The sequence below is a fragment of the Mus caroli genome, unplaced genomic scaffold, assembly GCF_978045245.1.
Source record: "Mus caroli unplaced genomic scaffold, Mus_caroli_1 scaffold_4, whole genome shotgun sequence".
NCBI lineage: Eukaryota > Metazoa > Chordata > Mammalia > Rodentia > Muridae > Mus > Mus caroli.
This window is the reverse complement of record NW_028227259.1, coordinates 92100415-92115433: the sequence shown is the minus strand read 5'-3', so window position 1 is coordinate 92115433 and position 15019 is coordinate 92100415. Positions and strand designations below refer to the sequence as shown.

Sequence of the window (15019 nt, the reverse complement as noted above, 5' to 3'; positions counted from 1 at the left end):
TCTTCTGATACATATGTAGCTAGAGACAAGAGCTCCGGGGTACTGGTTAGTTCATAATGTTGTTCCACCTATAGGGTTGCAGATCCCTTTAGCTCCTTGGGTACTTTCTCTAGCTCCTCTATTGGGGGCCCTGTGATCCATCCAATAACGGACTGTGAGCCTCCACTTCTGTGTTTGCTAGGCCCCGGCATAGTCTCACAAGAGACAGCTATATCTGGGTCCTTTCAGCAAAATCTTGCTAGTGTATGCAATGGTGTCAGCATACTACCGGACTTCTTAATTCTTGGCTCTACTTTGTGAACCACCTATTGTTTTACTGCCTCAGAACCACTAGGGGGAGGAGATTTCTAGCAAATCATAGCAATTTGCAAATGTGAGGCGATTATTTTAAAATACTAACCATTTGTGAGTTTTTGGTATGTGTTTTGAAAAAATTAGAAGATGTTTAGAAAAATGGAAGGGAAAGTGTAGAGATTTTCCAGTTACCTTTCTTTTTCTGTTTCCAACATAGTTAATTTCTTGTATTATTGTGGTTCATTTGATGTGATTGATGATCTAATATTAATAAATCACTATTGTCTGGGTTGCATATTTTATATTAAGGTTCACACCTTGTGTTGTATATTATATATATTGTTTCAGATTGGTGTAAAGAATATTTTACTGGGGTTCTAGATAAGATGACATTGAATCTGTGGATCAAGTTGGGAAAACTGCTATCTTGACAACGATGAGTTCTACCACATATGTCATTGGTGACTTGTGACTTTCTAAAATTTCTTCTATTAAAGTTTTGTAGTTTTCTCAAGCATTTCTCAACCTGTCGTTATTCTTTCCTTAAGTTTAGAGCTGTGCCTTCCTATATAGGATAGCCTGTCTGCATGTTCCTGTTAAGAACTTGAAATGTGACTTAAGTGGAGACAACTATTAGATTTCAAAGATTTAGTAGCAGAAAAGAGGCAAATGTGCCATCAGTAATGTTATTTTACATATTATATTTTAATTGTCTTAAATAAGAATATTATTAGTTTAATTTAAACTACTTGTTTTGCCTTTTTCATGTGGCTACTAGGAAATTTATAATAATGCATGCAGCTAGCATTATAAAATATTAATAAAACTTCTCTAGAATTTACATACCTTACCTTGTTTTTACATCTATTAGCTTTGATGGCTAAATTGGGGTTAGAAATAAATTAGGATTCACTGTCCTAAAGATACTTTGCATTCCTCACACAGAGCACTCTAGGCATATGACTGTTTCTCTTTGGTACTCTTCAGTAGGATTTGTCAGAAAGAGAGATGCACTGTGGTGACTTTCTCGCCATCAAATGAGGCCATAATAGGATGATTACAAAATAAAACGCAAGATAAATAAAAAGCTCTGGGGTTCTTCTCTAATAGAACCTTTCCAAGGCCTTAGGCTGGTGCTAGTAATGAAATCACAAGACCCTATATTGTGTAGCTTTTGCAAAAGTAAGACACCTTCAGTACTGAGGATTGAACCTCTCCTGAATCAAATACCTAGCCCGTTTCCCCCATCTTTCCAATTGTGTGTGTGTTTATGTATTTTTGCATGTGTGGGTAGATGGTTTTATGCATATGGAAACTTGAAGTTATCGGGAATCTTTGTTGATTGGTTTTCTATCTTATTCAGTGAGTCATGGTCTCTCAGTTAAATTCAGAGCTTTCCTACAGGGTTAGTCTTGGTATCCATCTCTCTCCGGGGAACCCTCTCTTCACCTTCTGAGGCTAGAATTACAGGAGGCCACCATGTCCAACAATATTTTATGCTGGATTCTGGGAATCTGGACTCTGGTACTGTATTTGCATGGCAAGCATGTTAACCTCTGAGCCATCTTTCCTAGCCCTTAGACCCTCTGTTTGTTTTATGGTTTTGCTGTGAGAAGGTTTAACTAAGTTCTCCAAGCTGGCCTTGAACTCTCTCTATAGCAGTGGCAGTGTTTGAACTTGTGATCCTCCTGCCTCAGCCTCTCTGGCAGATGGGATTACAGGCTGTGTGTGGGATATTTTAACCATGGCTAGTTATAACTTTTGTCCACTCTGGCTTTTCTTTGTCTTACTATAATTTGTGCCAGACAGCATTAATGTGCTCATAGGTATATTTTAGACATACCTAAGGAAAATTAAATTGGTGATACGTTTAGTTTAGGCTTAGCAGAGTATGTTTACATGGTTTATGGACAGTTATGTCTGTTTTTTCCATGTAGAAATGGCTTCTAGGAATGCTATAATTGTCACTCAGGGTCATCATTCAGCAAATACTGAGACCTTCTAAGTGGCAGCTCAAACTTGACATCAGTGTGTGACTGCATTTTATGGTTCTTCCTTCCTTAATGGAAGAGAAAAAGAATGTCTGAACACTTGAAGCCAGTCTTAAGACTAGACTAAGAAAAATGCTACCAGTTATCAGACGGTCAAACTGGTAACACCGGCTTCAGTTTTCACTGATGCCTTGTTTATCTGGGAAGTCGTTTTACTCAGGAATGTATTTCATATGCAGCATTATAATCTATAATTGTAGGTTTACTACAATTTTTAATTTCTGAGTGTGCATTGAGTGAAATTGATTTTTGTCAGAATTCCTGTGTTAGTAATTCTAATACACACTGGGGATTCCTGTGCTGGAAGATCAATGTATGTAACCTGAAAGGAGTAAGGTAAACAGAAGTGCCATCCTCAAAGTCGTTCTCAATATTTGATAGCTGGAAAGTTTCTAAGATTCTTTGGGTGTACTGGCAAAGTCAATCCATTTTTATATTAATAGTCAAATGTTATTTTACTTTTAATTTCTACCCCTCTAGATATTACACTGTAAAACTTTCCAACATCCTATGTAGAAGCAGATGAAGGAGTCGTTGTATCTTTTGGAATATCAAACATGAGGAGTTTGCAAGACTAAAGTCATTCTTTTTGCTGCCCCTCTTTTACTGAAAGTTTGATCACAAAAATGTGCCAATCCGTATGCATGTTTGTGAGATTCTGTACATATGAAATACTGAATGGTAAATCTTTTAACCACTGAAGGACTTGGGATGGAATGCATTGCACAATGCATATTTAGGTCTGTTGTATACTGATGGAACTAGAAATACATCCTGAAAAATGCTGTTAGCCTGATCCATGGTGTGCTGTGGGGGAGTGGGGCTCTATTTCAACCCAGGTGAACTGCCGTGGATTTAATTTAATCTGGATTAAAAGTCTAGCCCGATTAAATTCTGCCTTTCAGGTGCAAGAGTATGACAATGGTCTGACTGAGTGATTGCTTTTACAATGCTGTTTCTTCCTCTCAGCTTCACCACATTAAACATCAAACGGCCCAATTCTAGCTTTGACTCTGCAGCTACTCATGCTTTGCAGTAGTTTGTTTCTGTCGTTTGTCACAAACTATTATAAGTAACTTGTTTATTAGAAATTAAATAGTGTTTCCTCTGGGAGTGTGTTGTGAGGTAGTTGTGAGTGGCCTGGAGTTTATCTTCATGGTCCTCTCCTTTGGCAGAAAATCTTGCCACTTGTGAAGGAAGTTCTAGGCTTAAAGTCATGAAGGTAATGCAGCTTATGAAGATACCCAAATTTCTTTCAGGCCCAAAGAAGAAAAATGTCAGTTTTCAAAATATATTTTAATACACACATTTTCCAGGTCTGTCTGAAGTGGCATACTAAAGTATTTCAAAGACAAATTGATCTCTTTAATGATTTTCTTTGAACTTGGAATTCTCTTCATTCAATCTCTCTCTTGAAATTTCAAGAAAAACTTTCAGGTAAATTTAAAGACTTTATACCTCCCAAGACCTTCCACTGGTCTCTGTCTTTTCCATCATGTGATGGATGGGGATGGCTCACATGGAACCTCCAACGGTGACGTGGTTTAGCTGAGGAGATCTGAAACAGCTTACTGAGTTCCTAGAAGAAACAGAGTGGCTTTAGATGCAGGTGAAAACATTCTGTGCTTACACATGGCAAGGGACTGCAGATGGGTAGTTTATCTACTGTGCTAATGCCAGACTATTCCCAGTGTACCAGTGGCTTCTTGCAATATTATGCAAGAAATTCTGAGGCTCATTCTAAGTTGGTTACGGCCCATGTTCATGTGTGCATATGTGCATATGTGCATGTGTGTGTGTTGTGGATATTGCATGGGTAACTGAATGTATTCTAAGGTTAATACCATGGAATTGGTGGCTTAGTAAAACCATTCCTTTATGCGCTTTCATGCCTGTGAATAGGTTCCTTGCTTTCATTGAAGTCTGCATTTGTCAGCACAAGACAAAGAACTCTTTGCTATTCTTCAGATGACATACATGTTCTACCCTAGGACAACTTACTATTTGGTGGGTCTATGGTGGTTCCCTCCGTGGTGTGTGTGGCCCTTCGCAGGCCTGCAGGGGTGCTCATTTCATAGTCATCATCATCTGTGACACCAGGAGTTGTGACATGGGCCGGAGTGGTTCCCTGGTTGACAGCGTTCGCTCCTGCCTGTCTTGTAGGAAGGACTCCATTCTGCACATCTGGTTTAGCCCCTGCCTGACCAGAGGGAGGAATGGCTCCAGGGAACAAGGGGTGGATAAGGAGGCCTGTGAAGATTTGGGAGGCTAATGGCTAGAATGGGAAGGAAACAGAAAACAAAGTGAAAAAGAACGCACTTCAACAAGGTTAACCCATCTCTTTTCTTTGGAGGACAGCAGGTTGGTTAGGAGTGGCAGGCTGTGGCGTGGGAGGAAGGGAGGGCTAAAGTCAGAGAAATCACAAAGACCTGGCATTCATCTAACATGCCCTTGTCAGTGTTGACATTTGTTACCGGGCTCCTTTTCCTTAAAAAGGGAATTAGAACGCAAGGCAGTCATAACAAAAGCATAGTCTGAAGGTATCAGGCGTGTCTGGATACAGTGCTATGTAGAAAATCCACAAAGTATTGACAAGCTCTGTCTCTGTCCTTCACCTAAAGGAAAGCCTTTCTCTTGCCCATAAAAAATTAAAAAAAAAAAGACTACAAGTTAATGGAAATACAAGTTGATCAACCAGACATTGCCTTTGTGGCTTGAGTTCCATTCAGGTCCCTTCGGCCTCCTTTTCAAAGGCATCCCTCTTTTGGGTCAGGAGGAGTTAGTTCTCTTGGTACTTGAGCTGCCTTTGCATTTTCTGAGATTACTGAAGAAACATCTTTTTTTCAGAGGTTTTCATGGTTAGGCTCTGCTTGAGGTCTGGGCCAGGCCTGCTAATATGAATTTAAGCTAGTTCTCAAAGTCATCCTGAGGTGGTCTGAGAGTGGAGGCCCTAGCTAGGGAAGCCTTGTCTTAGACTTCAATCCTGAAGGCAGACCTAGATCTCTGCTAGATAAGGAGGGAAGACTACAGCACAGAACACTGCAAGCTGAGAATCAAGGCATACAGAAATTATGAATGTCAGAGAAGACTGGAAGTTATCCCAACACATGCCATATAAGAATAAGTATTATTTTGTAAAATCAGGTGAGTATGTTGGGCTGTATGAAAAGTTCATTATGACCATGGATTGAACTAAAAAATGTTTGAAAACTACGATAGAACTATAGAACCCATGGCTGTGGATCAGGATCTACATTTTCGGTTGCCTTTGAGACAACTCATTTAGGCTTGTTGAGCCTCAGTTTATCTGTAAAGCTCCATCATGGGTCTGTACTTTGTATCGTGAGGTCTAAAGGTGAGAGATCTGTTAAAAGAGCTTGTTTTGTGACAATACTCCAACAACAGGAAGATAGGAATGTTCATCTGTCAGTGCTGGCAAGGGAGATGCTGATCCACAACTGGAGTATTATTTAGGGTAGTATAGCAAATACAATACATACCCTTTTCATAGTATGAAAAGCCTTTAAAAACTGTGTTCTGTGAACCTGCCTCAATTCCTTCCGTTGTTATGTTTAGATAGCAGAGTAATCCAAACAGATGTTTCTAAACATGGCCTGTTCATTACTGCATAGAAAGTATGAGTGATGGGAATAAGTACTTTAATTCTTATCCTTCAATTATTAGTGTTTATAGAAAAGAACTCACTCAACCCTACTAAAATATAGAGAAGAATCTCATACAATGGAAAGGACAACAGTGTTAACCCTTCCTGCAGAGTCAATATTTACAGTACTCTGCTTCAATATCTGGAGAATTGTATGTGATGTTCAGTAAAAAGTTTAAGTCAATCAAAATAAAGTTTAAAAGTGTTCAATGGATTTCCAGGTTAACACAGATTGTGACAGCAACATATCGAAAGTTATCACAAAGTTAACTTAATGGAAAGTAGTAGGAGACAGATGACAAATTTTTAGGTGAGAAGGAGTAATCAGATTTGAGGAGCTCTGAAAATACACAGCTCATTGTAGGTAACGTAGTTAGATGGGGTTGTGGTCAAAAGAGCTGGAAGGGCAGATGACACTGGGAGGAGGGAGAAGAAGAAGTTAAACAGTAGTGACTTAAAGGATTTTCTTTTTACCAGTTCCTCTGAGCTTAGGAGAGTGCCCTAAAAGCAAAACAATAACAAGAAGCAATTAGATATATTTTAATATATTCAATGCAATGTATTTAAAATAACTAAAATATGTAATTACTTTTAAGTATTCTAAAGAAAGATTTTCTTTTTACTTTCAACAATATATTAAATGGTCTGTTATGTATATCACAAAATTTGTGTCAGAATGTGATATAGGATTGCTCATGTTTATTATTGAATAATGTGACTTACCTTTATTTGAAAATTATACATATAATATATATATATATATATATATATATATATATATATATATAAAAATTAAGTGATAGATATAAGAAGCCTGGAGAATACAGAAGACAGCAGAAAAATAACACTATGGTTTACAGATGATGGTCTTTCCATGTGTTTTCTACAAATTTCTACAAATTTACTCTTCATGTAATAGAAACTCTTATTTATATAGTTCCTGTCTTTCCTTTTCTCTTAGTATTTCATAGGAACGTTTTAGCTGTTTTACTGCCAAATTAATGCAATAAATATAATTTTAAATGGCCACCTAGTATTTATTTGTGGTTATGTTGTGGCTTACATAATTTTTCTTTGGTTTAGTCTTAAATTTAAGGTTTAGCCATATTTTTATGCACCACAAATATTATTTGATGAATATGTTATACTTAAATCCTTGTGGCATGTCAGATATATTCTCTTGAGCTACACTTAGATGTGGAAGAAAGAGCTAGTAGGAGTAGGTGTGGTGAATGGCACACTCTGTTAATCCTAGAACTGGAGAGGTTGAGGCAGGGGGATTGCAAATTCAGGGGCAGCCTAATAAGCCATACATATGCCTATTTAAATACAAAGAGTTCATAGGGATTTTATACTAATATTTGTCTCTGATTTTAAGACTGAAGCTCCCATCTGATGCTGATACTGATGCAGATGTTGGTCCTTGGTAATTTTATCAGTGAGATCAAGAGTAACATTTGCAAAAGCAACTAGGAAGAGGAAGAAAAAGGTGTTGAGAATTCTAGGATAAGCACTTATGGCTAAAGTAGATTTGAGATAAAATAACCCCCTACATCATGGGCCATCATATTCATCCCATTATTATTTTTTTTGTCAGTGTGATTCAGGGGTGACTGTCTGCTTCATTTACTGAGGGTGTGGCTAGAGGATCAACCACATCTCACTCATTTTCAGAGTGGGTGTTAACTAGACGGTGTCATTGTTAACTGAAATGGTACCCTGAAGAATTTACAGCTGCACTTGCCTGCCAGCTAGGGCCAGGTAAGTTAGAGCTCTCTATTGTAGTGCTTACACAGTGCAAAGTGAGTTAGAATCCTGGTGCCTGATTGGTGAATTGAGATAAGAGACACATTCTACACCTGCGTGATTAACAATCAGTCTGTTTAGCAATAGTCTTACCTGAGCTCCAAGTTGTGCCACAATAATGGGTAACATCTGAAAAATAAAGGGACAAAAAGCACTGTTAAAATATAATCGTGTGGGAGCTGGAGAGATGGCTCAGTGGTTAAGAGCACTGACTGCTCTTCCGAAGGTCCTGAGTTCAAATCCCAGCAACCACACGGTAGCTCACAACCATCTGTAATGAGATCTGATGCCCTCTTCTGGAGTGACTGAAGACAGCTACAGTGTACTTACATATAACAAACAAACAAACAAACAAATAGATAGGTAAATAAATAAATCTTAAAAAAATAACAGTGTGTTTGGTGGGAGGTGGTGGGGGCTTGGATTATGGGTTACACTTGTTCAGCAACCCACATCCACAGCTGAGACCTTCAAGTGAGACTAGGTTATGTTATAAGTTGCTGGCTGAAATGGTAGAGGAGTTGTCATGCTGTGGTATTCTCTTACTCTGTATAACATAAAATTTTATTTTTGTTTACATAGAAAATCCATAGTGTCAGAAAAAATATCATCAAAATTGACATTTAACTTGGTATATAGCACCCTGACAGCTTTGAATTTGACCGGCTCTTGACCTTGCTATTTTCCCATTCTGCTGGCACCACAGTGTCTGACAGGCCAACAATGACAAGCACATGTCTCCCTATAGAAGCTGGTCAGCTTCTTGTTGACCGACAGCAAAATATGACAGTAGCTAAATCAGTGGGAACAACAAACCCTCAGGGTGGGTGGGGAAGGGAGAGGTACGATTTTGGAGAACATGAATCTAAAAATCTCTTCTTAATGGAAAGCTAACTGTTCAGCAGCATAATTGTAAAGGAAATTTGTTGTCTTCGTTGCTGTTTGGAAGTTGTTTGAAGTATCCACCATGGATATGTGAGTATTTATGGTATGACACAAACTGTTTTAGATGCTTAGCCTTTTAATCTTTGTAACCAATAGAGGAAGCTTCTACATTGAAGCCTGTTTTAAATTTTGAGGAAAGTGAGTTGCTGTGGGGTTAAAATAACTTGTCCACACCACACAGGTTGTACAGAGAGCTGAGAATTGAGCAGCTATATTGTTCTGGAACAATTTCTTCCCAGGGTTGGTTTTTTATAGTTAAAGGCTGCAACCATATTCCTTAGGTTTGCATCATTGAAAATGATCCAATTTTCTTTTGCTTTCTAAATATTTATGTTTATTATAAATTATAGTCATATATGCCCATGAATTAGTGCTACTGTCACTGTCTTTGGTTACAGAAGCTTCATTTTTGACAGTGGGCAGCAGCTAAGGCAGAGACTCATAACTGATGTAAGTGGTAAGGATAAAAAGACCAGTGAATGCTCAGGACCAAATGGGCCATCTGTACTGTCCTTTCCAAGGCTCAGAAAGAATATAAGTGCTGGAGGAAGGGACAGAGTGCAATGCAATGCTGTCTTGTGGGAGGGACATGGCTGTCACACTCTCAGCAGCTATGATTATCTGCACAAGCTGCACATGAGATTGGACCTGTCACCATTCTCTCATGGACATAGAAGGGGCCCATAAGGCCCCACCTCTCTCTGAAGATCTATAGACAGTTAATGTTTGTTGGGGTAGCAGAGAGATATTTTCCTCAGCCATATTGTTGGTGGTAGGTAAGTCATCAATGTGCCTATAAATAATACCTTACCTGTGCTTCTGTAAGTTAACCTAATTAAGTTCACTGGTTCATATGTTCATGCACACACACAAAAATATGAAAGAAGAAGAGAGACTATATAGGAAGAGGAAGGCAAGGAGTAGGAGGCAGACGAGGAGGGGGACATAGAAAGTGATGAGAGGTGATTCTTTTCAATGTACTTCATATACATGTATGAGACTGTCATGATGACCAATTACTGTGTATAATCCATGGTAATAAAACATTTCCAAAAAACTATCACTATATAAGAAGAGACAGGTTGTAGGCAGTGGAGTTTGACCTGGGAGAAAGCCATGGGAACGCTTTGTGATAGTGTGGCCCAGAGACATTGAAGAATCCCCAGAGAGAATGAGGAATGAATGACCTAACATTCCTGCTTGCTGGGGAATATGCAGTGTCAAATCTTCTATACTAAACCTTTTATGACATGCTCACTAATGCCTCTGACTCTCTGGGGAATAAGGTGTTGTGTTGAGTCTGTTTCTTTTAAAATATTTTAACTTACAAATCACCACACTACATGATTTAATAGACACCAGCATGACATTTGACTGAGTGTGTGTTTCTGTGGTTCCCCCCTTTCTCCCACTCCCCACAGTAGCCGTAGCCCACAGCAGATTTGAATCAATGGTTTGGGTGGAGTAATTGAGGCAACTGAGCCTGACTGAAGCTGGCCAATCTGTATGTGAATTACACCAGTGTCACGGATTACAGAGGCTCACATTTCATTTGCCTCTTTCTTTGGTCTCTTTCAGAGGGCAACATTTATTCTTAATATTAAATTGTGTCTTATAAAAGCCCAAGAATGAGTTCAAATGAAACAATTCTCATATAGCAATAGATTTAGTTATAACGATGTCACTATAACATGAATTTAGAGGGAAAAATTTAGAAAACAAAACAAAACAAAACAAACCAACCCTGATTTTCTCCAGTCAAGTGTATGCACATGGTAGTGCATAGCACGCTCTGCACTTACAAAAAATAACATTGTAAGCGAATGTTTTAAGGCGTGCAAACATTTCATGCCGTTTTGTGATAAGTAGAACAAACACCCACAAATCATCTGCATTCAATGACTTTGAAATGGGTTCCTTTCTCCCTGTGGCTTCATCTGAGAGAAGATGCCCTCAGAGTGCAGGAAGCCTTGCCTCAGTTTACCTGCGGTTGCAGCTGTTGCTGTCCATTCAGTGGTCCCAGGGTGAACGGGAGAGTATGTGCGCCGTGGGGCCCAGCAGCAGGGTTGAACTGTGGGGCATCAGAGAAGATTTCCATTATGTTTCTTTCAGTTTGAGCATCTAGGACCCTAAAGCATACTTATTAAAGGTAAAAATGCATTCAAAGGAAGAAGTTCATAATATTTTATTATGTGTATAATTAATCACAGACATGAAATTAACATATTCACTTAATTTTTTAGCACAAGGTCCATTTCTAACCTCTATATTAATTTTCCAAAGATTTTTAAAAATACTTGAATTACATGAATACGTGTGTTATATATCCATGTGTGTCAGTGTGTGTGTGTGTGTGTGTGTGTATAAGTGCAGGTTTAAGTAGAACAGAAGAGGACATTGGACCTACTGGAGCTGGTGTTGTAGGAAGTTGTGAGCTGATCTCTGTGATTGCAGGGAACTGAATCTCAAGACCGCTACAAGAGCAACATAGAGTTCTCTCTATATTATATTGCTACAAATCCTATCCAAGTGTTGTTAGCCATCGAATTATCTCTCAAGTCTCTACATTAAACTAAAAAGTAAAAAAATATCAAAACCTAGTGTGTATATATTCTCATGCCACAGAATGTATTGGTGGAGGTCAGAGGTCAATTTTGGTGTCAGTTGTCTCTACCTTTAAGTGGCTTATGGGCTTCAAACTCTGTTTGTAAGGCCTTTGATGCAAGTGTCATCTTTTTCCCCATACCCCAGGAATTAAATGTTTTCCTTTGGCATCTCTGAGATCATTTAGGTCATTTACCCCTTTCTGGCTACAATAATGGTTCTTGGACATTTTCTGATTTTTTTCTATTAGGAAATGAAATATTTCATAGGTATTTCCAGACAAAGTTGCAAGATATAATCCATGCATTAATGCTCATCCAATACATGCATTAATAGTTATTTTTAAATCTGCACACTGGTTAGAATCAGGAGGGAAACATTTTTCTTCCTCAAACAGAAGGATCTTTACAGATGTTCTATGAGCAGAGAGAAACTCTTGTCCTTTCTTGTCATCCTAGAGGGTAGGAATAGTGGTCACAGTGTTTATGTGGCTTGTGGATATAGTAGGGAACATTAAGGAAGATCTGGTACAGAAATGGGGCAGGATTTTAGAGAAGAGGTTATCAGGATCAAAGGCAAGAATGAGGTCAATTATATAAAGATTTATTAGGAAAACTTTCAAGAATTATTGAGTGCTATCTGACTCTCTGACTTTCTCCTTGCTCCTATTGCAGCTCATGTTTAGTGATTAGGTGTGCATGTGCTCTGTGGATAGACATTTCTCTATGTTCTTGACTCTCCTCCATGCTCAGTATCAGGTGCCTGATTTATTAAACAAAAGGGAGTGAGGTAGTATAAAAGAGTACTTACCAATGGCAGGTCTGACCCCAGAGTGAGAAGCTGTGTTAATGGTATGAGACTTATGGAAGGAAAAACCTGTAGGACATTGAAACTGGGTGTTAGAGAAGCCACTATCTGTCTCTTCAGCAGTGCCGATGGTAGTCTCAGATAATTTATACTGCTTCCAAAGGCATGGATTCCCATCAAGTCAATGCAGGCAAAGGTTCAAGCTCTGTCACTACCCTCGAATTGTCTGCATGAGGCCTCCTCGTTTCCTGTGTTGTTCTGGATGGCTTAGCAGTATGCCAAGTTTGTGGGTTTTATCTGGTGATTTATATATAGTTATTATTTAGTTATAATATTTTTGTTTTAGTACTTAATTGTGCCCATCCATTTTTAGATTCTTTCCCCTAAAGAATGTCTGTAATAGTATAAGCTACAGATCTTTTAAGGACTTAGATGATTTGATTTGAATGATCTATGATGCCCAATAATTAAAGAGACAGCTTGAACTTTTAATACCATTGACTAATATTTCAGAGTCTAGACAAAGACAAGGCAGGCAGTGTCCTTTATAGTTTTGTAAATAGGTGACACCATCCACTTTTCAAAGCTTTGAATATTTAGATAAGCCAAATTCTTGCTCATGTAACTAATTCACATACAAGGAAAAAGAATGAGGTTGCTTGGTTTTCTTCATTTAAATATAAAAACAAGTACATTGGCTTTCTTATTTCTCTCCCTCAAGAAAGCCTCTTCAGACATGAGACTATGCAAATCTTGATTTTTTTTTTTAAATTGCCAGTCTCAATATGCTTTCTTTGTCATTGCTGGGTGCTTACCTGATTTGGTTGCTGTTGAGGTAGTGGTGTCACCTGACCTGGAGTTGGTTTTGTTGCAGGACCTCCCAAAGCAGGGTTAAGCTGCTTCTGTGAATATAAATATTTGATAAAGTGGGAGGGATGTGTTTGAGGTTTTTACCCATTTACATCTGGAAGGTAACAGTTCACCCCCCAACAACACTATGAATTTAAACTCCATGTCTTTTGCAGTAGTTTTAAGTCTTCAAATATTTTATGCTTAGCAGGAGACAGAATCAGAGACTAGGAAATTGCCAAGTCAAGAGGGTGAAGAGTAGAAAGGTAAGCCAGGGCGAGTTGGGTTCCAGTGGTCCCTGGCTCCCATTCGTCTACAGCAGCTGCTCCTTTCCTTTCCTTGCCAGGCCTTGGGATACACTTGGAGTCTTAGCTCTATGCACATTTGCTTTACTTCCCCTTTACATTATTTGAATTAAACTCCATGGGTCCTACTGCATTTTTTTTAAGGCTCCCTACTTTTTTTTTGCCTTGCATGTGACATATAATGGGAATTCAGTGTCTTTCCTGGCCAGAGTAAGTACTTTGTATTTAAATTTGTTGAACTCACGATGACAATGACCTCGCAGTCCAGATGGTCTAGCTGTGTGGCTTTTTAAATGTTTTATAGGTGAGAGAAGACCTGTGCAAGGTCACTTGGTGCGTGTCAAGGTCAGCACTAAGACCACTGCAGTGACCCCAGTTCATGAATACAATAAACCCTACCCCCCAGTCTGATCTCATAGTGCACTTGTTGCTGGGTGCATCCCACAGGGCAAGACTGACACCAGCTCTGCTATTTTAAGACTTTTGCTTTTCTTTTTCTTTTCGTTAAAAATTTAGTCCTGAGAACTTCTTAATAATGTGTTAGTCATTTCTAATTTGTTTTTCCTCCCTGTTTATTTTTTCCCACAGAAATTTTTACAATCTAAGCTTTTCCTAAACAATGATTTGCTCTGTGTAGCCACTGTGACTTATGTCAGGGATCATGTCCCCTTGCTGTGTCCTCATTACTGTGTTTTTAGCAATCAGGGCATGTCTGTTGTCTAGAGAGTTTCCAATGAGTCATTGTTGATTGTACAGGTGAGTATGGTTTCTTGTCCTTCGTTCACAGTTCATCGATTGCATCTTTCCTGAATATCTTAAGCACTGTGTCAAAGGGAAGTCCATGGGATAAGTCCAAAGGGATAAGATATTCCATCTCTATGTCTATATAATAACTTAGGACAACTAAAGTATAGATGGAAGGAACACCAATCTCCTTCCCCCATTTTAAATATTTTGTAATGATATGTGTAAAATAAAAAAAGTTTGTCATTTTATAATGTGTATCATACACTTGTAGGTAAGAGTTCATCTTATTTATATGCTTTGTTTATCAAGTAGAAAAATCAGAACCATGATTTACTCTTTTAGTCATGAGCAAATAAACAGTCCCCAAGAAAGTCGTACTTTTGTTTTGGAACATAAAATAGTCACTTTGTCCCTCAGGGCTGCTATGTTGCTTTGCTAAAACAATTGAAATTCTTCCATGTTAATGTGGATGCATTTTTTTTTTTTTTAGAAAAATGCAGAATGTTGAAATTCGCACTAACATCTTATTAGTTTACCTTATTTGTTTTGAAAATTAAATTAGGAAACTTAAAAAAAACAGAATAGAGTCGTTTTCTTGAAAGGCATGAAGAAATAAATGGCTGTAAGGAGACATGGCTTAGGCTGGTCAGTACATAAAGTAAAGATATCACACTTACTGGTAATGACTGGGCTGATCCTAGAAGACAAAGCAGTAGAATCATGGTCTTCATGTTTCGATTTGCTACCTATAAGAACAAAATTATGTTACTCTTTCACTTTTTTTAACCTATGAAAGAAGATGACATTGAAAAATGATCATTCTACTTGCAATATGGTGAAGTAATGTTACCTGTCTGCTACCAGGCAAAATGATATTCGAAATCCAGATGACTTCTCCACTTTACTCTGGTGCAAAATTTATCTTTTGCTGATTTGTGTTTGTAGAA

The 15019-nt window shown here is 38.3% G+C and overlaps 1 protein-coding gene across 1 annotated transcript; it reads right to left on the bottom strand.

Annotated features, from left to right (window-relative positions):
* Positions 1-4332: 4332 nt before the first annotated feature.
* Amtn (amelotin) lies at positions 4333-14803 on the bottom strand. The gene is made up of 7 exons (XM_021163968.2): positions 14750-14803; positions 12987-13073; positions 12175-12240; positions 10745-10831; positions 7909-7944; positions 6484-6510; positions 4333-4620 (listed from the first exon to the last, which is right to left on the bottom strand). Exons 1-7 carry the CDS (start codon positions 14801-14803, stop codon positions 4333-4335), a joined length of 645 nt encoding a protein of 214 aa, XP_021019627.2.
* Between the last annotated feature and the right edge of the window lie 216 nt (positions 14804-15019).